General features: G+C 46.2%; 7 protein-coding genes and 2 long non-coding RNA genes across 10 annotated transcripts; 6 read left to right on the forward strand and 3 right to left on the reverse strand.

Annotated features, from left to right (window-relative positions):
- Positions 1 to 88: 88 nt before the first annotated feature.
- Positions 89 to 1,712, forward strand: LOC136199378 (uncharacterized). The gene is made up of 4 exons (XM_065989552.1): positions 89 to 597; positions 777 to 1,168; positions 1,229 to 1,354; positions 1,412 to 1,712. The coding sequence occupies exons 1-4, from the start codon at positions 121 to 123 to the stop codon at positions 1,533 to 1,535; spliced, it is 1,119 nt and encodes a 372-aa protein (XP_065845624.1). The 5' UTR covers positions 89 to 120; the 3' UTR covers positions 1,536 to 1,712.
- Positions 1,649 to 4,380, reverse strand: LOC136199377 (ras association domain-containing protein 1-like). Of its 2 annotated transcripts, XR_010673052.1 has the most exons (10): positions 3,978 to 4,380; positions 3,769 to 3,914; positions 3,196 to 3,330; positions 2,979 to 3,137; positions 2,849 to 2,920; positions 2,698 to 2,788; positions 2,522 to 2,637; positions 2,186 to 2,263; positions 1,954 to 2,129; positions 1,649 to 1,864 (listed from the first exon to the last, which is right to left on the reverse strand). XR_010673052.1 is itself a non-coding variant. In XM_065989551.1 (9 exons), the coding sequence occupies exons 1-9, from the start codon at positions 4,360 to 4,362 to the stop codon at positions 2,037 to 2,039; spliced, it is 1,275 nt and encodes a 424-aa protein (XP_065845623.1). In that variant the 5' UTR covers positions 4,363 to 4,380; the 3' UTR covers positions 1,649 to 2,036. The 2 variants fall into 2 exon arrangements, 1 of the variants encoding a protein (XP_065845623.1); XM_065989551.1 differs by having other exon boundaries at positions 1,649 to 2,129.
- Positions 4,381 to 4,408: 28 nt separating this feature from the next.
- Positions 4,409 to 9,425, forward strand: LOC136199376 (sodium/potassium-transporting ATPase subunit alpha-3-like). Its single transcript, XM_065989550.1, has 26 exons — positions 4,409 to 4,470; positions 4,526 to 4,666; positions 4,726 to 4,785; positions 5,004 to 5,207; positions 5,255 to 5,317; positions 5,370 to 5,420; positions 5,479 to 5,613; positions 5,675 to 5,792; positions 5,848 to 5,934; positions 5,995 to 6,176; positions 6,230 to 6,445; positions 6,497 to 6,591; positions 6,647 to 6,779; positions 6,833 to 6,890; positions 6,954 to 7,006; positions 7,213 to 7,359; positions 7,421 to 7,604; positions 7,658 to 7,761; positions 7,809 to 7,986; positions 8,044 to 8,145; positions 8,201 to 8,490; positions 8,541 to 8,675; positions 8,734 to 8,864; positions 8,925 to 9,026; positions 9,076 to 9,167; positions 9,222 to 9,425. The coding sequence occupies exons 1-26, from the start codon at positions 4,453 to 4,455 to the stop codon at positions 9,248 to 9,250; spliced, it is 3,108 nt and encodes a 1,035-aa protein (XP_065845622.1). The 5' UTR covers positions 4,409 to 4,452; the 3' UTR covers positions 9,251 to 9,425.
- Positions 9,426 to 13,117: 3,692 nt separating this feature from the next.
- Positions 13,118 to 14,641, forward strand: LOC136199380 (uncharacterized). The gene is made up of 4 exons (XM_065989555.1): positions 13,118 to 13,672; positions 13,724 to 13,765; positions 13,841 to 13,990; positions 14,051 to 14,641. Exons 1-4 carry the CDS (start codon positions 13,490 to 13,492, stop codon positions 14,483 to 14,485), a joined length of 810 nt encoding a protein of 269 aa, XP_065845627.1. The 5' UTR covers positions 13,118 to 13,489; the 3' UTR covers positions 14,486 to 14,641.
- LOC136199379 (glycerate kinase-like) lies at positions 14,618 to 17,074 on the reverse strand. Its single transcript, XM_065989554.1, is given in 2 exon segments — positions 14,618 to 15,735; positions 15,786 to 17,074. Coding segments are annotated over 2 exon segments (996 nt in total). The 5' UTR covers positions 15,793 to 17,074; the 3' UTR covers positions 14,618 to 14,746.
- LOC136199381 (uncharacterized) lies at positions 16,521 to 17,471 on the forward strand. The gene is made up of 2 exons (XR_010673053.1): positions 16,521 to 16,593; positions 16,644 to 17,471. It is a non-coding gene; the product is annotated as an uncharacterized lncRNA (long non-coding RNA).
- A 308-nt stretch (positions 17,472 to 17,779) lies between these two features.
- LOC136183651 (glycerate kinase-like) lies at positions 17,780 to 19,284 on the reverse strand. Its single transcript, XM_065970369.1, is given in 1 exon segment — positions 17,780 to 19,284. A coding segment is annotated over 1 exon segment (1,488 nt). The 5' UTR covers position 19,284; the 3' UTR covers positions 17,780 to 17,795.
- Positions 19,285 to 19,357: 73 nt separating this feature from the next.
- Positions 19,358 to 23,940, forward strand: LOC136189630 (kinesin-like protein KIF11). The gene is made up of 25 exons (XM_065977652.1): positions 19,358 to 19,463; positions 19,519 to 19,746; positions 19,815 to 19,953; positions 20,010 to 20,129; positions 20,185 to 20,309; positions 20,367 to 20,524; positions 20,581 to 20,659; positions 20,714 to 20,810; positions 20,864 to 20,959; positions 21,011 to 21,099; positions 21,158 to 21,245; positions 21,305 to 21,514; positions 21,566 to 21,679; positions 21,735 to 21,938; positions 22,003 to 22,065; positions 22,117 to 22,242; positions 22,294 to 22,392; positions 22,441 to 22,602; positions 22,658 to 22,719; positions 22,771 to 22,870; positions 22,922 to 23,005; positions 23,059 to 23,154; positions 23,209 to 23,431; positions 23,478 to 23,677; positions 23,735 to 23,940. The coding sequence occupies exons 1-25, from the start codon at positions 19,408 to 19,410 to the stop codon at positions 23,837 to 23,839; spliced, it is 3,123 nt and encodes a 1,040-aa protein (XP_065833724.1). The 5' UTR covers positions 19,358 to 19,407; the 3' UTR covers positions 23,840 to 23,940.
- A 1,607-nt stretch (positions 23,941 to 25,547) lies between these two features.
- On the forward strand, positions 25,548 to 26,656 carry LOC136183759 (uncharacterized). Its single transcript, XR_010669230.1, has 2 exons — positions 25,548 to 25,626; positions 25,880 to 26,656. It is a non-coding gene; the product is annotated as an uncharacterized lncRNA (long non-coding RNA).
- Positions 26,657 to 26,677: the final 21 nt, after the last annotated feature.

Genomic DNA, 26,677 nt, shown 5'->3' on the forward strand with positions numbered 1-26,677 from the left:
AGGAGGAGGTGTGGAGGAGGAGGTGTGGAGGAGGAGGTGGAGGCGGAGGCGGCACTTCCTCTTTATCGACGTCACGCCTCTTGACCCTCTAACCTCTTGCTAAACTCCACGCTATCTCCGATGGCGGTCAAGGCAGCGTGTGTGATTGTGTCGTTTCTGCTACTACATCAAGCCAGTGCTCTCGACGTCGAAAATGTCCGCGAGGCAATGGAAACAATCGGCGTCCTGCTTCACAGAACGACGAGAACGACGTCGCTCTTCCGCATTCCAAGAGAAAGTCGCGACGGAAGCGAGCAAAAAAATAGCAGCCACTCGCCGGACTACAAAATTCACTACAGCCTGGGCCCCATCGAAGCCTGTTCTCGGCCTGCTATTGCCCACTGCTCCTTCTCGTCATCCATTACCATTCCGGAGTACTACGCGAGGCTCTATCACCAATCATACTCTTCTCAGATGACGACGCTTTACAATAAGTTTCGTTCGACCATCGGCAGCAAATGCGCGGACGGCATCTTGGGTATGATCTGCCCCTTCGTCGTCGTTTCTCAGTGCCAATCCGGCACCCAAGTAAAATTCGTTATTCCTGACTTTGAGACGGTAAGGGATTTTATATACAACAACGTTCCACGGGGGAATAGGGTAGAATTAGCGGCCTCTAGCTAGTCTAGTAGATCAATTAATGGAGGTACAGGTAGTTTATTGCAGTTTCGCCCCCCTAACTTGGGTACCTGTATATACTGTACCTATATGTATATATAACCAACCGCTGTTTTTAGGTTTGTGCCAAGGCGGTAAGCAAGTGTCCAAACTCCGACGCTCTTAAAAGTGCCATTTGCAGCAGTGGTAGCAGTGTCGCGGGTATGATACAAGGCGTCATAAAAAATGTCGAAGCGCTAAAAGGAAAATCATTTGCGCTGACAAAATGCCGCGTTCCGTCGATTTCAGCGTGCGACAATCTGCTGCCGTCACCCGATTGGCTGGCGACGGAACGAGAGGCGTACTTTGGCGACTCCTCACTCGACTCGAGCCTCGACACTCTGAGCGGCGGCAACGAGGAATGCAAGAACAAATTGTTGCAGTTCTTGTGCGCCTTTCCGACGTGCAACGCAAACGAGACGGCTGTCGTTGGGCACAGAAATCAGGCGTCGTGCGAGGATGCATTCTCCTGGTATTCCGCGACGCAAACGAAGCGCGTTTAAATCTATTAAAGTGCCGGGGCTCTTTTTAGCGTTCCATCGTCCGAGAGAAGTCAGATTGCATCGTTTATGCCCTGTTCTGATTTCTCCGGTTTGGACAAGCCAAGCCCAAATTATAATCGTGGGCCACCAAAGTCGTCTCTGGCTTGGTGGGAGTGGTAAGAATATAGAGTTTCATGGGTTTTGTTATTTCATGCGTCGCCCTACGCCGGTAGGCTGTGCATTGGAGTTGGCTGCGCGTTCAGCGTTGTTCTCCTTGGTGGAGTGATAGTCGGTGTGAGGAAGCGCGCGAGGAGTCGTCGTTTGGAAGGATACCAGAAACAGGAGTCACATAACTGACGTTATGCTTGACCAGCGCTGTCTGTCGGCTTGAACTTCGTCTTCGTCTTTTGCTGCTGCTGATGCATTGGTTTTTCTTCTGCGACTGCTTCAACTGCATGTGTGCACAATCATGAGATGTCATTAATCCAGGCCCTTTCTCCGGATGCAAAGAAAGGGCTTCTGGTACACACTGTATTTGGTATAACAGACTAATGATAGACTACCTTTAACAATTCCCTCTTGACCGAATCCCAGCAGAAAAAGTAGGAGAGACGTGGTGCCGTTGAAATTGGCACACAAGGACGTCACACAGGTTCCGTTCACTCGTTTTCTCCCGATCGGACGTCCTATAATGTAAAACAACCGCTCAACGAGAGCGCAATCCGTCGGCAAATCGGCCCCTAGCTGTATTCTACATTTTATTTGTACACTTTACCTTTTTACACTGCCTTGAATCAAGGCACATCAGTTCAATATGTAAAAGGGGTTTTTTTTGAGGCGAACGTACAGAATGTACAGCTATACTGAAACATCTCCTTCGCTCATCTCTATGAACTTCTCTCGTATTGTAACGATGAGACGTTCCCTGTACTCGACATATCTTTGGCGGACCTACGGAACGGCAAGAGTACAGACAACGCCGCGTCAAATGTGCCCATAGACCCAACCTTGTCCAAATGGCGCGACTCTTCACGTTCCAACATTTTTAGAAAGTTAAGGAGCTCAGCGACGGCAAACGAGTTCCACTAAATCCAAGCAAAAAATAGTCAAGCGGCACAGACAAAACGTATGAGTTAGAAATAACAAGAAACGTTCTATTTTCACCCTTCATTAAAGTAATAAGACAGGGAGGGAGTGATAGCTGAGTTACAAATCAGGCCCTCGTCTAGACGGCAGTATTTAGGGGAATACAGGAAGCGCTATTATTAGGACTTCCTATATAAGAAAACGACCTCTCTAATTATGGGACCCCTGCACGCAATGCGCTCTTCTGCTTGTCTTACATCTATTATCGGCTCCGTGTGATCTCGGAGGCAAAAACAACGAGCATCCTCTTTGTCGGGCTTCCACAGAAGTGTCATTACGAGCGGCTTCTCGTTGTCAGACAATTTCCTTCCACCTGTTCCAAATGCGTCACGTCACGTAAGAACAACAGAGCGCAAAATAGAATCAATAGTACCGGTTTTTAGTTTTCCCGTCGTGCTTTCGTACAGCGCAAACTTGGCCGGACTATCCGATATCTGAAACTTCTCCAACAACATCTGTATCACCTAAAAATATACGTGTAATAATAATCCACCAAAGAGAAAAGTGGAGATAAATCGACTCACTTCGGCTGCAGTTGTAGTGCTGTCGACAAAAAGTTTCTTCACCGTATCATCGGGCATGAAAAATGACTGACACTGAAACGAAGCGGTTTGAGAGAAGAGTCTTTAGGCAAAAAAACAAATGCAATGATACCCTTGCCAGTCTCGCTCTGACCGGAGAACTATTCGCAGAAGACGACGTCGAACCTCCATCTTTCGATCCCGAAGGCCTGTTCGATTGTAGAACGTGTATGGGACGACCGAGCGTGAGATAGACTTGAATCGTCCCACTCAATACGGCGCCGTCTTTACTCTAAAAAGAAAAAAAACCGGAGTGTTTGTCGTCTAGTCAACTGCGTGGTATTCGTCACTAGATTCATTTTGGGGTCTCCGTCCTCCGCCGCGTCTTTGCCGTAGCCATTCAGTTGAGTAGCCGAGTCGTCTATTAGGCTAATGTCCTCGAGGCAAATAGAGTCGGGCGAGATTTCCCTGTCTGCGTTCGACTCCTAGACCACAGAGAAGGAAAGCGGTTATCCCCTTACTCCAAAACGAAACTTCCTCATCGAGATTCATTTCGACTACGTGAGCATATCTTATAGGGAACCCTAACAATGCAAGGTCTGTCTTATCAGTATGACTATCAATGTATCTATTCGAGTGTGTGTGTGTGTGTGTGCGCGCGCGCGCGCGAAAAGGAACGCTTTTCTTCTAATTCAGTTCTAGCGACGGACTATCACGAAAGAGACTCTGTCATCAGACAGATATAGCCCCCTTTCAATTTCTCAACAAGTATCTCCTTTTTTTTTTCTAACGACAAACACACACATAGCCCCATAGCCCCCTTTCAATTTCTCAACAAGTATCTCCTTTTTTTTTCTAACGACAAACACACACATAGCCTCTAGCCGTTCTAAAATCGCTCTATGACCTATTGCGACACATACCTCCGCGTCCTCTCCTCTCTCGATGCTACAATCCCACGCCGTCTCGCCTTCTCCGGCGGCGACCATGTGAGCTCGAATCGTCAAAGGACCGCGACAATCGAGCACGATCTTCACCCGACACTTTCTATGGCAAGTGATGAAGCAGCCTGTATCAATCACACTCGACTCGATTTCCGGTTCTTGGAAAAATCCCAGAAGACGGATCTTACGCTTGCATCGATACGGCTGACTGAAGATGCCCCAGATGAAGTCGCCGCACTGATCGCACCAATGGGGACTCGATATCGACGTCGGTTCGAATTCGTGGCCGCCTGACGGCGAATAGGGTCGTTCGGGGCCTCGATCGCCGCTTCGGATTCGCTGGCGAGACGATTGCTTCCTATGGCGGCCCTTTCCCCACGATTTGATGTTCTCGAGACCCTGCCGAAGGCGAGCGAGACGCGGACTCCGCGTCACCGAGTTCATTCGAGCTTTGGACGGCGTGGACAGTTCTGGTTTCGACGCCTCCGCTGTCGAAGCCATCTGAACGGGCTTTCTGTGCGACGATTGCGCTGGGAGCAGTGGATTCAGAGGTGTTATCGAAGCTTCCGTCATTATTTGGGCAAACCCCCTATATTGATTTCAATTTATCGTGTCTAAGTATCCGGGAACGCGATCGTTTCGAGCCGTCAAAGAAATCCCACCATGGCATCGGAACGGACCGTAAGTCGATTTCTGGCGCGTCGAGACCTCGTATCTACGAGTAGGTGCCATTTAGGACGGAAACAACGCGACCTACGACGTGAAAAACGCCGAAAGCGTGAAAATCGACATGAAGCAGCCGTCGAAGAAGAAAAAGCGTCAGACGAAGAAAGATCGCGCCGAAGAGATGCAGGATCTAAAGCGCGAACTCGAAATGGTGAGCAGAAACGGTGATGTTCTCACCCCGCGTCACGTGGGTAACTTCGCACGCCGCAGGACGAGCATCGCATCAGCTTGGAGGAATTGTGCGCGCGACACGGAACCGATTTGAATCAGGTAAGCGATTCGATCGTGCGAAAAAGGGGTTCGTTCGGCGAGAAAACGCCGAAGTGACGATACGGACGGGCGTGGTCCGCGTGCGCCGTAAAAACGTGCCAAGTATTTGCGAATGACATTAATTTGATCGATTAATTAGAAACCTTAAAAAAGAATTTCCTTCCGGAAACTATAAATAAATTAATATTTTTTTTTTGCGCGCGCGCGCGCGCGCGCAGGGTTTGTCGTCTACGTTAGCGGCCGAATATTTGCAACGCGACGGCTACAACGAACTGACGCCGCCGAAATCGACTCCCGAATGGATCAAGTTTTGCAAGCAGCTATTCGGCGGCTTCGCTACGCTGTTGTGGATCGGTGCCGTGTTGTGTTTTTTCGCTTACGGAATGCAAACGACGCTGGAGGAGAATCCGCAATTGGATTATGTAAGAAATAAATAGTTCGATTAAATTAGTTGTACGTAATGTTCTAGGTCTATCTTGGCGTTGTCTTGGCCGCTGTTGTGATTATCACCGGCGTCTTTTCTTATTATCAGGTTTGATGGAGAAATTCAATAGCAATCTATTGAATTTCGTTCTCTCTTATAGGAAGCCAAGTCTAGTGCTATAATGGAGAGCTTCAAGTCCATGGTCCCAACTGTAAGACACAGCTGTACAATGAACTTTTTTATTTCTCTATATGGATTCATTCTCTCAGATTGCTACCGTTATTCGCGATGGGTCAAAGAGGAGCATCGGTGCACGCGAATTGGTTGTCGGCGACATGGTAGAAGTCAAAGGCGGAGATAGAATACCAGCGGATCTTCGACTGATCAATGTATCAGGCCTAAAAGTGAGCTCAAATACATGCGACATCTTAGAGAGAAATGTTTTTACTAAATATGTATTTGCAGGTTGATAATTCGTCTCTAACCGGCGAATCGGAGCCTCAGTCTCGCGGAAGCGAGTGCTCTCATAACGAGCCTCTAGAGACGAAAAATCTAGCATTTTTTTCAACCAACGCAGTGGAAGGTGAACAGAGACACGTCTCTGTAGTGACGTCGTTGAGAATAAAGTCTCTCTTCAGGAGCTGCCACTGGCATTATAGTCAAGACAGGAGATCGCACGGTTATGGGTCGTATAGCCAATTTAGCCAGCGGTCTATCTATAGGAGGTTGCTACCTTTTTTTTTCCTTTTGAGAGTCTAATCGTTGTTGATTTTTTTTCGCTCTAGAAACTCCAATCGCTAAAGAAATTGCGCGTTTTATTCACATCATTTCGGCCGTCGCCGTTTTTCTTGGCGTGACGTTCTTCATTATTGCTTTTCCTCTTGGCTACCAATGGATAGAAGCGGTCGTCTTTTTGATCAGTATCATCGTGGCGAACGTGCCTGAAGGCCTTTTGGCAACAGTCACAGTAAGATTTCATACCGTCTGAGTTCTCTCGTCTCACTCGCCTTTTCCCCCAAGGTTGCTTTGACTTTGACGGCCAAACGCATGGCTTCGAAAAATTGCCTCGTGAAAAACTTGGAGGCGGTCGAAACGCTGGGCAGCGCTTCGGTGATTTGCTCCGACAAGACGGGCACGTTGACTCAGAATCGAATGACCGTCGCCCATTTGTGGTACGACGGGGAAATCGTCGAAGTCGACACAACGGAAGATCAAAGCGGTCAAGGATTCGATAAGGTAGCAAAGCAAATCAGTGTACCACCAGAAAGAATAAGGACGATCTTGTAGACTTCTAGTGGCTGGAAGGCTATAGGTCGCATTGCTGGTCTCTGCAACCGTGCCACGTTCAAACCGGATCAGGATGATCTACATATATTTGCTAGGTAAAGATGTCTTAGTGGTTGGGCGGCGTGCGCGTTGTTTACGTTTTTTGTGTAGGGAATGCTCGGGAGATGCGTCGGAAACGGCTCTGCTCAAATGCGTCGAACTTGCTGCCGGATCAGTCGAAGATATGCGCAAGAGGAATCCGAAAGTCGCCGAAATTCCCTTCAATTCAACGAACAAGTATCAAGTGCGTAAATCGATGATCTGAGTCGGCGGCATTCACCTCTATTACATTTTTAGGTTTCCATACACGAGCAGGAGGATCCGAACGACCGAAGATACCTTTTAGTCATGAAAGGTCCAGCCCTCTTTATAGTTTATCATCGCATTTTTTTCTATTTGTGCGTGTGCGTGGCTGCAGGGGCACCGGAAAGGATCTTAGATCGCTGCAGCACCATTATCATGAACGGAAAGGTAAGAACGACGTCGCGTTTTTCAGAAAATGTTCCCTTCGACTTCGCTCTGATGTGAAACAATGTTTTCCTATGAGACTCTGCTAGTCTTTGTTGTTCTTATGATTTATGTCACTAATCTTCTCTCTGAGCGCTTCTTAGTGAATTCCATAGAAGGAAAACGTTCTGTCTGACAATGACGCGTTGATTGTTCTCTCTCTTTTGTAGGAGGTTCCCTTGACCGCAGAATATCGGTCGGGTTTCGAAGAAGCGTACAATTTCATGGGAGGTCTCGGCGAACGAGTGCTGGGATTCTGTCACTTCTATTTGCCCGAAGATCAGTTTCCGCGTGGCTATGAATTCGTCACGGACGAAGTGAGAGCCGTTGTTCTTATAACCCCAACACGTGTCAATCACGCTTTTTTTGCGATTTCAGCCTAATTTTCCGTTGGAGGGCTTGTGCTTCGTCGGTTTGATGTCCATGATGGATCCGCCTCGAGCCGCCGTTCCGGATGCCGTCGGCAAGTGCCGTAGCGCCGGCATCAAGGTCATAATGGTGACAGGAGATCATCCGATCACAGCGAAAGCGATAGCAAGAAGCGTGGGAATCATTTCCGAAGGTAAAATAACGAAACGGAATCGATTGGCGATATAGTACCAATGTTGATTACAGGTAATTTCACTGCCGAAGAAGTTGCAGAAGAAAGGGGAATACCCGCTTCTCAAGTCGACGTCAATGATGCCAGAGCGGCTGTGGTTCACGGAACGCAACTGAAAGTGGGTCCTATCTCCCTTTAGTCCTTGTACCAGCGCTCTCTTTTCAGGACATGACGGAACGACAGCTCGACAATCTCATTCGCGAGCATCCGGAAATCGTCTTCGCTCGCACGTCTCCCCAGCAGAAGCTCATCATCGTCGAAGGATGCCAGCGTCAGGGTTACGTCGTCGCCGTGACGGGCGACGGCGTGAACGATTCGCCGGCGTTGAAGAAAGCCGACATCGGTAAAAAATTCAGACAAAAAATTGGCGTATAGGAAAAAGAAAATCCGGTCAATTCAGGTATTGCCATGGGAATTTCTGGATCGGACGTGTCAAAACAGGCGGCTGACATGATATTGCTTGACGATAATTTCGCTTCCATCGTCACGGGAGTCGAAGAAGGCAATTCATTGCGTAGCTGAGAGCGAATCGCCTCGCTAATTTTTCTCTCTCGCAGGTCGTCTCATTTTTGACAATTTGAAAAAGTCCATTGCTTACACGTTGACGTCGAATATACCCGAGATATCTCCCTTCTTGCTCTTCATCATTCTCAGCATTCCCCTGCCCCTCGGAACGATCACCATCCTCTTCATCGATCTCGGCACGGACTTGGTGCCGGCCATATCTCTCGCCTACGAAGAATCGGAGACGGACATCATGAACCGACGTCCGCGCGATCCGGTCAGAGACAAGCTCGTGAACGAGAGGCTGATTAGCATGTCGTACGGGCAAATAGGAATGATGCAGGTGCCGTAGCGTTTAAGTCAGGTTTTTTTTTTAAATTTCTTTGCCTAAAGGCTTTAGCTGGATTTTTCACTTACTTCGTCATTCTCGGAGAGAACGGATTTCTGCCGGGACGAGTCTTTGGGCTTCGAAAGGATTGGGAGGATCGCGATATCAACGATTTGGAGGACAGCTACGGTCAACAGTGGGTGCGTTGGATCGTCCGCTCGTACAAGCGACGCCCTGCGTAATAATAAGTGTCTTTAGACGTACGAGGCCAGGAAAGTTCTCGAGTACACTTGTCACACGGCCTTCTTTGTCAGCATCGTCATAGTACAATGGGCCGATCTCATTATATGCAAGACTCGTCGCAATTCGCTGTTTCATCAGGGAATGAAGTAAGACGAGCCTCCGCATTGGAAAAAAAAGAGAGTCACACACTTTTCTGTCATTAATAGGAATCATCGTCTGACGTTTGGTCTATTTTTTGAAACGGCGCTCGCTTGCCTCCTTATCTATACTCCCGGACTCAATGCTGGTCTAAGACTGCATCCGTTGAGGTGCTTGCAATTCGCGAACGAAAACTTGCTCGACTCACATTTGCTTTAGAATCAATTGGTGGGCTCCCGCCCTGCCGTTCAGCGTGCTCATCTTCGTTTACGACGAAGTCAGAAAATTCTTGATTAGGAAATATCCAGGCGGTAAGTGCTCTGTCTACGCCCTCGATCATTTTTTCAATTCGAATATTCTAAAAGGTTGGGTCGAAAGTGAAACTTACTATTGAACCGCGGCCAGTGTGGTTTCGATTTTGCCCCCTCCTTTGCTTTATTGTTATGGTATGTGAATGTGCTGTGACAAAATGCAGTAGCTCTCTACTGGCTGGCACGTGTGCACTAACGAATTTTATTCTTGCAGCACTCATATAAATCAGTAGAGGCTCGGGGAGTCTTTCAAATCTTTTTTCTTTTGAACGATAGCGTGCCGATTGCAAGGCGGAGAAGAAGCAAAAAATGGTACAGTCATCATTTGCGCACTTGATATCTCTAGCCAGACCCTCAGGCGTGCTGGGACGAGACTAGCGTTTATCTCTTTATAACGCTTTGTTTGTCCGTAGCGAAGGCAAAGTCACTGTATCGTCGAAAGCGGACATGCGACGCGAAACGACAATCGTTGTCTCGCACGAAGTAAATTATTGGCGGGAACATTCTTCTGCCAGGCTATAGATAGCTTGAGATAGCTTCGTCTCCGTCCAATGAGACGTTTACAGAGTAGCGCCCGAATAGGCTTCCTACCTACCGCGACAGAATCGAAAAGGCTTCTCCAAATCTGGCTCAGTTGAATCGTAGATGGTTGAATTGTCGGCTGGCATCCGCCTAGGCTAAAAATAAACTTACAAATCCGAATGAATAACACCGGTCGTTTTTCTTTTGCTAAGCCAGCAGCGCCCTGCGAAGAGGCCGAAGAGGCCGAATCTTAGCACTGCTGACGAAGCGTCATGATCACTGCGACGGTGCACTGGGTGCACGAAGTGCATGACGCCTTTTGACCTTTGTTTCTCCTTGGACCTTTGTTATTGTGCCCTCTTTAGCGTGAATACGTTATGCTGATAGGCTAGCTGAGCTAACCGAGTTATAGAAGGCACAACTTTCGGCCAATTTAGAAACGTCGTCGAGGTCCATTTATGGCTATAACACGGGCATCCTCCGCAGCGTATATATACACGAGGTCTCGCGGTCTACTGGCAGTGCAGGGCAGTGCAGCTGCTGTCAAGGCGCTGATGAACATCTCGTGCTATAGCGAGAAAGAGATCTGCTATAGGCAGAATTCGAACCTTTTGGCAATTTTATGTCTCCAGTATTGGGAGGTGAAGTGTTCTTGGCAAAATCAAATAATCATTTTCGCAGTTGCTCTATTTTTCAACTTGGCTGTAATTGTCTGGAGACTGAAACATTGGTTCAGTGGTAACCACGTTGCTCTGTCATCGTCTCTTCTCATTGTCAATCTGGCAACTGCAGACGGAGCTTTCGCTGTCTCTAGAATTATGGGGCTTGCAGCTATACGTGCAACTCGCAATTGGTCCCAGGAAGCGACGCCTCTGACTGAACACTTGTGCACGACGTCATTTCTAACTAGACACTTCAGCGTGATCCTAAGTGCTCTAATTATGACGGTAGTCGCCCTGTCAGCTATTAGACAAAGCGTTGGATTGTGCGGATTGCCGAAGCGTATCTCTCCGTCAACAGTTCGCAATATTCTCTTTGTATTTTGGGCTATTGGTGTGAGCGTCGCGTTGACTTATTATTTTTTTGCTGATGTAACAATTCAGCCCAGGAACGAGGCTGATGTCGAAACGATCAATTGGGTGACGTGCTGGGTGATATTTCCAATACGCGGTCATCACAGTGAAGTAGTGAACATCATCCTAGCAATGATGTTGGCCATTCTGATTCTAGTGATCCTTGCGTCATACGCGTATGCTTTCTTTCTCATCAAAAAGTACAGGTTTGAGTCTCATCAGTCGATTACTTTGGTGGAATTTCAATTGGTAGCTATTGTCTTTATTGACGGCATTTTATTGATTTTTCTTTTAGCTTGGAATATGTATCTCTTAGCCAAGAACGTAAAAAAATTGACACCGATGACCGAAGTAGAAATTGTTGTGGACACCGTTGGTGTATACATTCTTTCAGCAGTTGCACTTATCAATCCATTGATGTACACATTCCTAACGAAAGAACTCTTGAAGAGGCTGACGTGCAGAAGGAGAACAAATGAGCCTGAGCTGAGTTTGATTCAAGAAACGAGCCTTTTCCCGGACTCCCAAAACTCTTCAGACAGTACTACCTACGGCAGTCTTAATTCAACCGTGGCATGTGTATTTTCATAGATTAGCCAATGAATAAATAAAATTCCTACGTAGACTACGCATGTGCTAACGTCAACCATGAAGGTCGTCGTCAAGAAGTGGACCGGCGTGGCAGTATGGCACTGGGACACGTCGGACGATACGTGCGGCATATGCCGATCGCAATTCGACAACTGTTGCCCGGACTGCAAGTTTCCCGGCGACGATTGCCCGTTGATGTGGGGAAAATGCTCCCACTGCTTCCACATGCACTGCGTTCTCAAGTGGCTCAACGCTCAGACGACGCGACAGCTCTGTCCCATGTGCAGACGACCATGGGAATTTAAAGGCTAAGAGTAACGGGAAACATCTAGGGGCGAACCGTATGACTGCAAATCTAAAATCTCTTCCTGTGCGAGCCAGTGGAAAATTCTAATAATAGTGTAGTTGTTTGTGTTTGAGGCGAGGTGAGTTAAAGCCTTTGCAGAAATATTTGTAAATACGTAACACTGTCTATCACTTTGCTTATTATTTGGAAACATAACACTGGCGTGGATACTGACTTGTTTGATTGGTAAGCATCAAGAAAATACATAATACGGAAACAAACGTTAACGCCACAATTCAAAATGTCAATTTTGGACGGTTCAATGAAGTTCTTTGACGAACGTCCCCCTGTGATCTAGCACAGTGAGAAAACCATTTTTCAATAGAAGCTCTGATGATCAGAAGCATTTACATGAAGATGAAACATTTTCCCTTGTTGTCTCTTTATGGTTTTAGCAGATAGTCTCTCCACTGGATTCTCGAAGTGCAACCCACCATTCATGTGCTGTTGTAAAATCTTCCCAAGAAAGTCCTGTCTTGCCGTGACAATAGTCGCACGCCTTTGTAGGATCCTGTTAATTATGGCTACGATAGGAAGATTATCGTGGTAGATACGCATGAGGTTGTCCGAGCGCATAAAAGAACTGAAGAAAGAGCGGAAAATCCACGCACAAGTTGCCGACAACGCCATCGTCCAACTGGAACAATGTACTCAGATTACTGAACCGTTCGAAAGCGTCGCACAAGCTCTTCACGCGTGTATCGATTGTCTTTTTGAGACTTACGAATCGGACAAGAAAGCTACGAAAAAAGAAATCGATGATCTGAAAGGCGAAATCGATGATCTGAAGGGTGAAATCGGTGCTCTGAAGGTCTCTCGTGCTAATCTTCAAACGGATAGATTTCTTGGCCAAGTTCCGTACCAAGTTGAGGAGAAAATTCAACGTTACGTCACCCAGGGTCTCTCATCGTTTGATGAAAATTACGATTATCTTCCTGTCATATCTTTAGTAGTACAGGATCCTACGAAGGCATACGGCTATTGTCACGGCAACACAGAACTTTCTTGGAAAGATTTTACAACAGCACGTAAACGGTGGGTTGAACTTCGAAGAAAAATCCAATGGAAAGACTTCCTGCTACAACCCATCAAAAAAAGATAAAGAGAGAACGAGGAGAAGAGTTTCATCCTGGTGTAGAACGCGAAATGCTTCCAATGATCAGAGCTTCTATTGGAAGATGGTTTCCTAACAGTTATAAAGTACAGGGGGACGTTTGTCAATTACTTACTGTTCTAGAAAAACTGCTCGACATCTGAAATATTTGTTTCCTACATCTACTCAGGCAGGCGAAGTATATACTTACTATATACTTCGCCTGCCTGAACATACGTGTATATACTTACCTCAAACCCCTATAATTGATTTTGCCTTACCTCCAAACCCCTATAATCTGTTGGACTGAGGCAGACGGCTTCGATGTCCAATGCCACGTTGCCCGTTGAAAGAATGGTTTTCGTTACCGTTCGTGCTTACAACGAAGCTGGCAAAAGCGTTTTTCGTCTTCTGACGGATTCCGGGTGGTTGACCGTCAAACTGAGCTCGCAACGTCGAGCTGCGTGTCTCTTTTCAACCCGTAATGTATCAGTATTTGCTTTTTTCTTCGTTGTGCGTCACCATTTTCATTGCACTGCTGACTATTTCATTGTGCAAGTACACCGTGTTTTGTCTTCGGAAGATGCAGATCGTCACCGCCTCTGCTATTTTTAGTACTCGGATGTGTACTCTGTGTCCGGCACCGCCACTCCTGTAACATCCCGGCCTTGTTGCTTCTACAGACAGAACTAAAAAAATGACGTCGTCCTTGTTGCTAGTGGTCGTTTTTTCAACTTTCTCGCTGGGATCTGCAGCAGATGAGTGTACAGGAGGCGATCGTTCTTCCGTTTTAGTTGTTCCGTCATCGGGGCCCACTGTGTGTCTTCCGCTTGACGACTACATTCAACTTCAAACAGACGCAGCCAGCGACGGAGAATCGGTGAGTTATTACCGTACGACTGACGGAAGTTTAGTATCTACCTCTCGCCAGACGAATGCTCCTCCTCCAACGCCCGCCGTGTCATCAACCCAGGTACAGTACGACATCCATAAGCTCACTCTTACTGTATGTAACGGCGTTTTCCAATGACACACGACGTTGGCATAGGGCGTTTCGAGTTCGGCGCTACTACTCTATCGCTACATGTCTCCTCTTTGGCTTCAAACTCACGCCAATTTTACGGAGACACCATCTTCGGTGTCTGCACGAACTATCCAATTCGGCAATGGATCAACACAGGGATATGCGTTGTTTAGAGTAAGTAGCTAGCCTACACATGCGATAGACTGGCATTTTTCATACTATACTGTGTCAAAGGTCAACTTGATTGAAGCTGGAGTTCTAGATGACGATAAATCCTACTCCATTCAGATTGGCTGCTTTTTTACGGATCCGGGTGACATTGATTTCTTTCTTGTAATCTGCGACGGAAATAACTGCGTTGGCTTATACAACTACAATCCAGACCTTGGTTATGCTTTCGAAGGGGACGATTCAGTAAGCAGCTGTAGCGGCGCACTTAGTAGCGGTCGTGCACTTGCGCCACAATCTACGACCAACTGGAACTTTCGCCTCGAGATTCATCCGAATTCTACGTCAGGAACTATATACGTTAGCACATCTTCATTTACACATGAGTACAGCAGAAAGTTGAAGCCGAGTCAAGGTCTTCAGTTCAGGGTGTGCAGAGATAACGACCACGAAACGTATCAGTTTCATCTGTTCGAGCTAGCTATGTATTTGAACGAATAAACACGCTATAAAGAATAGTAGTAGCTTTTATCTTATCTCTGTTTTACTGCTACTGTAGGAGCAGTCTGCGTCATGTGTGCTGTAGAAGAAATTTGTGATTTAATGTGCATGTACAAGAATAAAGGTATGGATTCTTTATTCATTATTTATATAATTGATTTTGCCTTAACTCCAAACCCCTATATTTGATTTTGCCCCGCCTTACCTCCAAACCCCAATAATTATATTTATCTTTTCAACAAAAGTTAAACAACGGTCAGTCTATTTGATCAGCAATACTTGTACGTCCATAACGTTTGTACCAGTCAAGCCAGTATCCAAAAGAAAGTCGCCGTTGCAAAGTTTCTTGTACAACGTATGGGAGTCATTTTTCTTCAAATAGTCAGCGCAGGATAGCCTCATGTCTTCTGCCCTTTCAACTACGTCACTGCATCCTAGAGCTCCAGCAGCACTAGTCGGCCCATCTTGGCCGTCAGTGCCACCGCTCAGAAGCAGACAGCGCTCTCGTTCCTCTTTACTGAGAGCAGTCTTCATGTGCATCGAAGCCGATAGAGCAAGCTCTTGATTTCGACCACCAATTCCGTCGCCCTTGACCTGCACTGTCGTCTCTCCTCCCGCTATGACACAGACGGGAAATCGGATGCGACTGAAGACCGTTTCTAGGTTCTTGGTGGGGTACTGGTTTCGAAGAATGTATGAAGCGAGTAGAGCAAAGTCTCTTCCAACGTCCGCAGCTTCACCAGTTACTTCTGTAGACAAAACTATAGGATAATAGCCGAGTTCTTTTGCCTTCACAACACACGCGTCGACAGCGATCCTATTCGATCCAATAACGTGATTCTCGACGTTTACGCTGCGAACTAAACGTGGCTTGCCAACTTGACTCTTCAAGTACTGCAACACAGTCTGAGGCACCAAAGACATCACCTCAAGACTATTGATTATATCCAGACATTCTTCAGGCCCGCTAGCATCATTCTTCATGGGATACGTAGGCCCTGAGGCGATTATGTCCAAAGGATCCCCAATAACGTCAGACAGAATCAAACTCACTACCTAGAAAAGTAGGAATGTAGTTTTAGCGTAACCCAACGCTATTCTAATTCTTTCCTTAGCTGGATAGGCCGCCTCAGCCAGCCTACCTCCTTTCACAATAGATAACTCTTTTCGAATTCTATTCAATTGCCCAATCGACGCCCCGGCCTTCGCCACTATCCTTATCGTATCGACCTTTTCTATCTCAGCGTACCCTATAGTTCGAATTTTTTTAACTGATGCGTAGGGAAAGGGTAGATCTAACTTTTCATAATAGGGATTTCTCAAATTCGGCTTCGTTTTTGAGATTCGAACGCCAAAAGAATTTGCTAATTATGGCCTAGCGCGCGCACCAGTTTTTGAAAGAAAATCGTCTCGATTTTCGGTATTACCAGGGTCCGTTTTAGATTTTGTGAATGACAATTACTTTGTTAGTACATAATGCGTCCTATGCGAGTTGTAGAAAGAATTTCTCGGAGTTTTTTGCCTTTTTCGAGATTCTGCCTTTTGGCGTCACTCCTTTGTGACGTCATTGCACGTGATTAAAGGGCTCCTTTCTATTGGCTAAGAAACTAACTACGTTCTATGATTCCGCGACCCACTCCAAAAAATAGTTTAGGCTTTCCTGAATCTGACGATGCGCTCAAAAGCCTCGTACGCGAAATTTACAGCGATATAGCGAGCTTTAGATTTTGGAAGTTTATGCTGATTGGCACTGTAGCAACATAAAAATTTATGACGTCCCACTATGTAATGCACTCGCGTACGGTAAGCGGTACGTGGGAGGCTCTGCATGATGGCAACACGGTGAACACCGGGCCATCATTCTCTAACAATGAGAGACCGTCCGTGACGTAACATTGAAGTCTCCTCATTTATCTCTCTGGAGCTCCGTTGGGAAACCGTAGTGTACAGTTCGGCTCAATCAGAGACCGAGGTTGTAATTAGAATGATAGCTCACACGCCCACCTCGTCCCTCTGCTGAGCACGGAGACTAGGATACCCAACTACCAAGCGAGGATCTGGCTCCCAGTTATGACTTAAAGTCGTGCGTCCGCAAGCCCACTGATTACGTAACCGTGCATACGCCAATGAGCTCATGTCTATTCATAGTACAGTTTAGTACGCATGCGTCATACTTCATAAGCTCTCCGACATGGCCGCCATTTTGCAGTTGTCCAAGCACATAGAAGAACTGAAGAGAGAGCGGAAAATCGACGCACAAATTGCCGACAACGCTATCGTTCAACTTGAACGATGTGCTCAGATTGCTGAACCGTTCGAAAGCGTCGCACAAGCTCTTCACGCGTGTATCGATTGTCTTTTTGAGACTTACGAATCGGACAAGAAAGCTATGAAGGAAGAAATCGATGCTCTGAAGGGCAGAATCGATGCTCTGAAGGCCTCTCTCGATGATCTTGAAACGGATAGATTTCTTGGCCAAGTTCCGTACCAGGTTGAGGAGAAAATTCAATGTTACGTCACGGAGGGTCTCTCATCGTTTGATGAAGATTACGATTATCTTCCAGTCATATCTTTAGTAGAACAGAATCCTACGACGGCATACGAGTATTGCCGCAACAACACAAAAATTTCTTGGAAAGATTTTATGACAGCACGTCAGCGGTGGGTCGAACTTCGAAGAAGAATCCAATGGAGAGACTTCCTGCTACAACCCATCAAAAAGATAAAGGAGACACGAGGAGAAAAGTTTCATCCTGATATAGAACGCAAAAGGCTTCCAATGATCAGAGCTTCCGTTGAGAAATGGTTTCCCAAGAGTCATAGAGTACAGAAGGACGCCAATCAATTAGTTGACGTTCTGGAAAAACTGCTCGATATCTGATTCATTGAACTGTACAAAATTGGTTGCGTTAGCTTTTTTGTAGTTTGTATTTATTTGAGTTGCTTAGTCACGTGTACCCAGGAAAGGAGTTCTAAAGCTACAGCATATGGCAAATGGGTCAGCAGTTGATTTTACTGGTACGGAGTTTTAGCAAGGTAATATTTGTTTCCTACCAACCTATATTATCTTTTCAAATAACTAGAGAATGATGGCCCGGTGTTCACCGTGTTGCCATTATGCAAAGCCTCCCACCGCTTACCGCGATGACACTATAACGTCATAAGTTTATGATATAAGCGTTACCCTTGAACGTACACTGTACCATAATGATGCCATCTGTAACAGATGACATCTTTGAGTCACGGTGGTCAATAAAAATGTATATGCATGGGTAGTCGGCTCATAAGCAAAAGTTAAACAACGGTCAGTCTATTTGATCAGCAATACTTGTACGTCCATAACGTTTGTACCAGTTAATCCAGTATCTAAAAGAAAGTCGCCGTTGCAAAGTTTCTTGTACAACGTATGGGAGTCATTTTTCTTCAAATAGTCAGCGCAGGATAGCCTCATGTCTTCTGCCCTTTCAACTACGTCACTGCATCCTAGAGCTCCAGCAGCACTAGTCGGCCCATCTTGGCCGTCAGTGCCACCGCTCAGAAGCAGACAGCGCTCTCGTTCCTCTTTACTGAGAGCAGTCTTCATGTGCATCGAAGCTGATAGAGCAAGCTCTTGATTTCGACCACCAATTCCGTCGCCCTTGACCTGCACTGTCGTCTCTCCTCCCGCTATGACACAGACGGGAAATCGGATGCGACTAAAGACCGTTTCTAGGTTCTTGGTGGGATAGTGGTTTCGAAGAATGTATGAAGCGAGTAGAGCAAAGTCTCTTCCGACGTCCGCAGCTTCACCAGTTACTTCTGTAGACAAAACTATAGGATGATAACCGAGTTCTTTTGCCTTCACAACACACGCGTCGACAGCGATCCTATTCGATCCAATAACGTGATTCTCGACGTTTACGCTGCGAACTAAACGTGGCTTGCCAACTTGACTCTTCAAGTACTGCAACACAGTCTGAGGCACCAAAGACATCACTTTAAGACGATTGATTATATCCAGACATTCTTCAGACCCGCTAGCATCATCCTTCATCGGATACGTAGGCCCTGAGGCGATTATGTCCAAAGGATCCCCAATAACGTCAGACAGAATCAAACTCACTACCTAGAAAAGTAGGAATGTAGTTTTAGCGTAACCCAACGCTATTCTAATTCTTTCCTTAGCTGGATAGGCCGCCTCAGCCAGCCTACCTCCTTTCACAATAGATAACTCTTTTCGAATTCTATTCAATTGCCCAATCGACGCCCCGGCCTTCGCCACTATCCTTATCGTATCGACTTTAGTCTCCAAGCTAATCTCCGGCGGAGGAAGAGACAACAGTGCCGAACCTCCACCGGATATAAGAGTCAATAAAATGTCGTTTTCTCCACTAGAGAGAGCCACGTCTAAGATGCGTTTAGCTGCGTTTTGAGAGTCTGTGTCTGGGAGATTATCTCGAGCTCCTTCGAGAAGCACGAGATTGTTTTTTGGAATCGGTAGTAGGTCGAGTTTGTTTTTCTCTGTCAATTCTCGCTGCAAGCCGAAGGGGATGGATCCTATCGCGATTTTGATGTTGTCGCCGAGGATTTCTTGCGTTGACCGAATCATGCCACTGACTGCTTTGCCGAAAGCGATTAGGCGAACGTTGCTGTCGATTCGGTGTTGCGCTTGGCCGATGTGAAGCGTCGACTGAGACTTGTCGAAACGTAGGACGTTTTCTACCATCGTTCGAGGCGAAACGGCGTCGATTCCAGCTGCAAATATCGCTCTAGCATCCGCTTGCAACAAAGGCGTACGAAAAGAGCCAAATCTTCGCATCTTAGCTGTTGTTGTACGGGCCCTGGAGGCCTGGAAGCTTCATAACGCCGATTGGCTTGCTAAGGTCACGTGAGAATATTCGAAAGCTCGTCTCGCCATCTCGTCGCTCTCGTCTGTGCACGCCATGAAGAAGGGCAAAAACGGTCAAGAAAAGAACATTCAAGTGGTCGTACGTTGTCGGTGAGTCGAATTCTAGCTATTTGGATGCGCGCACCGCTATTCGATCGAAATCCAGACCGTTGAACACGTCGGAAAAGAAACAGCACTCGTCGAGCATCGTCTCATGCATTCCGGAGAAGCGCGAAGTGTGCGTCGCTCACGAAGTCCTCGAAAAAGAGACGCGCAAGACGTTTACGTTCGATCGCGTGTTCGGACCCGAAGCCCTGCAAATCGACGTCTACAAGGGCGTGCTCTCGCCAATCCTCGACGAAGTCCTCATGGGCTACAACTGCACCGTATTCGCGTAAGGAAAAAAAGATCGTGCAGGGGCCCCATAAGGGGGAACGTAGATTTTATTTATTTTTGAAATAGGTATGGTCAGACTGGGACTGGTAAGACCTTCACTATGGAAGGAGAGAGGACGGCTGGGTGCGACTCCTGGGAAGAAGATCCTCTCGCCGGAATCATACCTCGATGTCTGAGTAATCTATTTGAACGTCTACAGAAACAAGTTAGCGAAAAGACACTTCGAAAAATTCTTATTTTTAATTAATAATTTTTAATTAGGATATAGAGTTTAGCGTGAGAGTGTCTTTCTTGGAGCTGTACAACGAAGAGCTGTTTGATTTGCTCGCCGGAGGAGAGGGAACGACTCCCTTGCGAATTTTCGAAGATTCGACTCGAAAGGTGAGAATAACGTATCCACGTCCTGGTGTCATGTAGTTTCTGTGTTTCTCCTTAGGGCTCTGTCGTCATTCAAGGCTTGGAGGAGCTGCCTGTCAATACAAAAGACGAAATCTATAAGATTTTGCGTCGTGGAGCCGATAAACGTCAAACGGCTTCTACTTTGATCAATAATCATTCGAGGTGACAATAATTGATTTAATTAAGATATCTGCTTTTAAGTCAACGTTTTTTGTCTAGTCGTTCTCACTCCGTTTTCGGTGTGACTGTTCACATGAAGGAGAACTCTCTGGACGGCGAAGAATTGCTCAAAACAGGAAAATTGAATCTAGTCGATTTGGCCGGAAGTGAAAACATAGGACGATCTGGAGCCGTGGATAAAAGAGCAAGGGAAGCAGGTACAGAAAAAAAAGACAAGAAGAAAAAAGCACAAATTTTAATCCTACCCTTATAGGAAATATTAATCAGAGTCTGCTGACCCTCGGAAGAGTCATTACGTCGTTAGTCGATAGAGCTCCTCACATTCCTTACAGGTATTGTATGAATTAGCATGAACTCCAACCAATGGCCTAATCGATTTATTTCAGAGAGAGTAAACTCACGAGGCTTTTGCAAGACTCCCTTGGCGGTCGAACGAAGACGTCGATTATTGCTACGGTATCGCCTGCATCATGCAACTTTGAGGTGAAGTACAATGACAACGTGGGGGCGGAGCAGAGGACCAATATTTTATATAGGAAACTCTCAGTACTTTGGACTACGCTCACAGAGCAAAGAATATCAAGAACAGGCCGGAAATCAATCAGAAATTGACAAAGAAGGCGCTGATAAAGGTAATAGGAACACGCAAGAGATCAGAATATAGTTTCAATTTGATTTGTTAGGAGTACACTGAAGAGATCGAACGTCTGAAGAGAGACTTGGTCGCTGCGAGAGACAAGACTGGAATATACTTGGACGTTGAAAATTACAAGTGAGCCAGACGGGATGCCAGAGTGTTGATCTGTGTCATTAGGTCCTATTTTTAACAGGGCAATGCAAGATAGTCTGAAAAGCAGAGAGGAGACTATTGGGGATCAGGAAGCGAAGATTAAAGCCCTCACAGAGGAAATGACCAAGGTACTTCAATCAAATGAACGTGTCTTTGAAATTTGAATTGATTTTCTTATTGTTTTTAGCTTTCTGATCTTTTTTCGGCAACCAGCGACGAGTTGGCTGACAAGCGAAGCAAGCTGGCCGAAACCGAGAAGACTCTCGAAGAGAAACGCGTGAAATTGAAAAAGACGAGAGGTCAACTCGAAGACACGACCGTTCATTTGGAAGAGCAGAAGTTTCTGCTGGATCGTCACGTCGAGAATCGAAAAAAATTGCACACCGAAGCCGAGAAGGTAAATAATAATAATAGCACCGTATACAGGGTATAAGAAGTCTTTTCTTAGCTGATGGAGACTGTTGGTGAGACTGAACATGATGTGGCAGGTCTTCACGCTAAATTGGACAGAACTGCCACCGTCGAAAAAACCAACACGGCGGCGACGTCTGACTTCAAAGGGGCAAGTCGAAGAAAATCAAATGAACGGACCGAGAATGATGTTCTCCTCCCCCTAGGATCTTGACTTGAATGCGTCTACTCTGGGTGGAATGGTTGCCCAGCATTGTCAGGCTCAAGCTCAAGTGCTCACGAATCTTCAGTCGACGTTGGTGGGAGCTGCCAAGAATAGCCAAACGGTGATTGCGGCTCTGGTGGAAACGATGCAGAACGTCGCAACTCAGAACAAGAAGGACATTGAGAAAGCGCTGCAAAATCAACAGGTTAGTGAGACATGATCCTACATAGGCCTAGGTAATAATATTATTAATGTGTGGCTACGCACAGGAGCTCGTTTCTGCTAACGACGAGTGGAATCAGGCGCTGAAAGAAAAGATAACCAATCATCAGGTATGTCCTACCCTGATATATCAATAATTAGGTTTGAATGATTACGTTTAGACGGTCTTGGTTTCTCGTCTGAAAGATCTTACCACAAACACGGACGCTGCTATAGAAGCTCTCAAGACTCAGGCGTCCACCGGCATGAAGCAAGTTCAATTGGGTTTTGTTGCCGCGCAGAATATGGTAATTTCAGCTGGGTTGGTCTCTATTTGCAATCACGTGGCTTGTTCTTAGTTGACAGCTCAGGTTCAATTGAATCACGATCATGCCGAGAAACAGCTCGTTGTTTGCGAAGAAATAAAACGAGTCATGAGTGACCGTCTTACTCAGATGGTAAGAAAAAAATTGGTTTAGTATTTGTAGTCACGCTTCCTTTTGCAGGAATCGGAATTGGCTGCGAGGAAATTGGAAGTGGCGGAATTCTGGCAGAAGCGTCAAGAGCACACCAGCGAGTTGAAGCAGAGTTTTATGCAAGAGATTGGGAAATTGTTCGACAGCGTCGACGCGTCTCAACTTGGTTTTCTACAGCCAGAAATCAAAAAGGTAAGCGTTGCACTGATAGGATGGCTGTTAGTCGAATGATAGGATTGCGTCTCAGAACGAAGATCGTTGGGAAAGTGACGTCAAAACGGAAAAAGAATTGCAGGAAACAGTGACAAGGTAATAATGCCAGAAAATATTTAATTTACGTATTGCAATTTCTTTGGATAGCGCTGCTGACCAACTCGAAGAGTCCGAAAAGAAACGCTGTGACGAAGTGAAATCCCAGAGTGAAGAGGCTCAAACGAAAATCAATGCTGATCTGGAAAACGTAAGAAAGATTTCGATACCTAGTGAATAATTGGATTATTTCATTGTGCAGTTGTTGACTTCGAACGCTGGTCTAAGTCAAAATTTGTCTGCTTTGGGTACAAGTACGACGGAAAGCTGCTCTTCCATGCAAACGGTAAAAGAAGAAACTTTTATAGAAAAAATTGTCTTATTTTTTTTCTTACCAAGACGACGGAATCAGATGCGACTGATCAACTTGGCGCGCTCGATTTTTATTCGTCTCAATTTCAGAAATTTGATTTAAATCAGAAAGCCACGATGACGGTAAGGAGAGATAAAGGCGAAATCATAAGGCCTCTTCATTTGTCTCTTACAAAGGATGCGGATCAAAACGTTTCTCTCGGCTTGGGCTCATTGGTGTCGTCTGTCACGGACTTTGGTTCGTCTTCTCACGCGAAACTGTCCGCTTGGAAGGACCTCGCGGTTGATATGGCAACGCAGGGAGATCAATTTGAGACGTCTTGCGTCAAGGAAATTGGTCAATGGAAGGGCAGAGTGACCAGATTCGTTGACGTCGATTTGAAGACAGTTGTGCCAACGGGTAAACGAGTGTTTTATTCTGTATTTTTTGCTCTATTGTTTCTTAGGTGAAACTCCCCAACGTCGCGTTCTTCACTATCCTCACGAGTTGACGTCGATTTGCAGCAATTCCAAGCTATTGAAGTCGTTCAAAGTGAATCCAGACGCTCTGCCGCGTTTCGAAGATTCGGATGTGGAGGAAACAGAAGACAAGACTCCGAATACGTCATCTCAGTCTCAATCTCTTGAGATTTCCTTCGACGACAGAGTAGATCCATTTTGAGAGTGTCATCTGAGACTGTAGTTAGCTTGTCGTGTTTTTCAGGTGAGCAAGGAGAATGATGAGGAAACTCCTCCAGCGTCAAAGTCGACGGCTTCCGAGCCAATAAGCAAGGCTCCATTAGTTGGAATCACTAATCAAGTGTCCTAGAAACTGACGTGCAGCTAGATTAGTTTTATCTCTCTTTTTTTTTGCGCACAGAACATGTAGGTCGTAAATTGATTGTGAAAATATGTACTGCCGTAAACTGTCGTAACGTTGGCTAGCCATGTGGCGGCAAGTTTTCGCCCGTAAAATGAACCTACATTCGCCTGTCTTTCCAGGCTAATTCGTCTGCGTTTTTTTTAGCGTCGATACCGACTACAGCCCAGGCTAGCCACTGCGCTTTACGTGGTGTTCGGTTCATCTAAAACTCTATTTCCACGCGATAAAGCATGCCCTCGCAGTCATTCTCTAGTTTCCCGGATAAACCTTTTCAAAGATTCGGTTTATCCGGGAGACTAGGAAAAGGAGAGCACTGCTGGGCACCCCCCCGGCTACCACGAGGCTACCAATGAACGATCAGTCATTGCGAGGCTGCAGGGTTCGTTATCGCTTTCCGGCAAGTTGCCACAGTTATAGAAAAGGGCCTAATATGTTCATTTTTTTTGCATCGTGACGTAAACACCCACGCCTGAAAAGAAAAATCTTCGCCCCCAAATCTCTACTGTCAAATGCCACTTTTTCATGAACGTAGCCCCAATAGATTTTTTTGATTGCTTGGGTTTCTGTATGGTTCTACCATAGAGAAGCCTCAGTTAGCGGACAACTTCTCTATGATTTCTTTATTTTGTTTAGGATCCTGCTGTCCGCTGGCACGGCTTTCTTTTGAACGCGGAAGACGCCGACTTGGTGCAACATCTCACAGTCTCCTCCGTGGCCGACTTCATAGAAGCCGCGGAAATCTTCAGCAGCATTGGAATAAAGCTTGAACGAGAACGCGGTGTCTCGTTTTCACCCAAGGGGTCACATCGTCCCCACGCAGAAGGCCAAGCAGAAATCGGTTATCAAGTGAAAATGTGGATAGATTACGACTTCGATTTTTTTTGGTCTGGAACTAATGCATTTTTGGCCATCGACGATTCCGTCATCGTTCCTGACGTATCAGCTGGACCATCTGCTGGACCAGCGAATGACCAGTTGACCACTTTTGCATGTGAGGTCAGCGATAGAAACTCCGTGACACAAGAAAGAATCGACACCTATTATCGCCATGCTGAAGTCCAATACCTTCTGGTCATCAGAATTGGATGGTATGAGAATGGCCGTCCGGCTACTTTGACGTCGCTGAAAGCGGAACTGCATGACGTTCCGAACAGGTCACTAATTGGAAATGTTGACGTTCTTCAATGTACACAAGCAAACCGAGCAGCGATGATTACCTTACCTCGCGCACGCCTTTTCCAAGGCGCTCCAATTCCTCCGAATGCAAGGGACTTCACAATCAATCTCTATCGCGTGAAAAGGAGAATCGAGACTGGCATAAGGAACATTTAAGTGTTATTTTTGCTTGTAAGTTTGTCGTGAATACGAATACGAAATTGAGCTAGAAGTGCATATTATATCTCACATTCTGCCTGATCAAAATTGTGATAGCCTATACTTGGCACGTGACGAAGCAACGCGCGAGACGTACGTAAACATGTAGCTCGTACAAATTGACTGCCGTAACATAATAACTAACGTTGGCTAGCCATGTGGCGGCAAGTTTTCGCCCGTAGTTCGTCGTACGTCGACAACTGGACGACGCTGACGATCAAAGGCGGCGGCGGAACGTTTGTCGTCATTCTCTAGTTTCCCGGATAAACCTTTTCAAAGATACCCACTGGCTGGACACCCTGGCTACTCCTGGCGACGCGAGGCTGCCAATGAACGATCAGTCATTGCGAGGCTGCAGGGTTCGTTATCGCTTTCCGGAAAGTTGCCACAGTTATAGAAAAGGGGCCTAATATGTTCATTTTTTGCATCGTGACGTAAACACCCACGCCTGAAAAGAAAAATCTTCGCCCCCAAGTCTCTACTGTCAAATTCCACTTTTTCATGAACGTAGCCCTGATAGATTTTTTTGATTGCTTGGGTTTCTGTATGGTTCTACCATAGAGAAGCCTCAGTTAGCGGACAACTTCTCTATGATTTCTTTATTTTGTTTAGGATCCTGCTGTCCGCTGGCACGGCTTTCTTTTGAACGCGGAAGACGCCGACTTGGGTCAATATCTCACAGACTCCTCCGTGGCCGACTTCATAGAAGCCGCGGAAATCTTCAGCAGCATTGGAATAAAGCTTGAACGAGAACGCGGCACTGTCTCGTTTTCACCCATGGGGGCACATGGTCCCCACGCAGAAGGCCAAGCAGAAATCGTTCATCAAGTGAAAATGTGGATAGATTACGACTTCGATTTTTTTTGGTCTGGAACTGATAAATTTTTGGCCATCGACGATTCCGTCATCGTTCCTGACGTATCAGCTGGACCATCTGCTGGACCAGCGAATGACCAGTTGATCACTTTTGCATGTGAAGTCAGCGATAGAAACCCCGTGACACAAGAAAGAATCGACACCTATTATCGCCATGCTGAAGTCCAATACCTTCTGGTCATCAGAATTGGATGGTATGAGAATGGCCGTCCGGGTACTTTGACGTTGCTGAAAGCGGAACTGTATGACGTTCCGAACAGGTCACGAATTGGAAATGTTGACGTTCTTCAATGTACACAAGAAAACCAAGCAGCGATGATTACCTTACCTCGCGCACGCCTTTACCAAGGCGCTCCAATTCCTCCGAATGCAAGGGACTTCACAATCAATCTCTATCGCGTGAAAAGGAGCATCGAGACTGGCATAAGGAACATTTAAGTGTTATTTTTGCTTGTAAGTTTGTCGTGAATACGAATACGAAATTGAGTTAGAAGTGCATATTATATGATCTCACATTCCAAAATTGACTGCCGT

The sequence above is a fragment of the Oscarella lobularis genome, chromosome 1 (genome assembly GCF_947507565.1).
Source record: "Oscarella lobularis chromosome 1, ooOscLobu1.1, whole genome shotgun sequence".
NCBI classification, from domain to species: Eukaryota; Metazoa; Porifera; class Homoscleromorpha; order Homosclerophorida; family Oscarellidae; genus Oscarella; species Oscarella lobularis.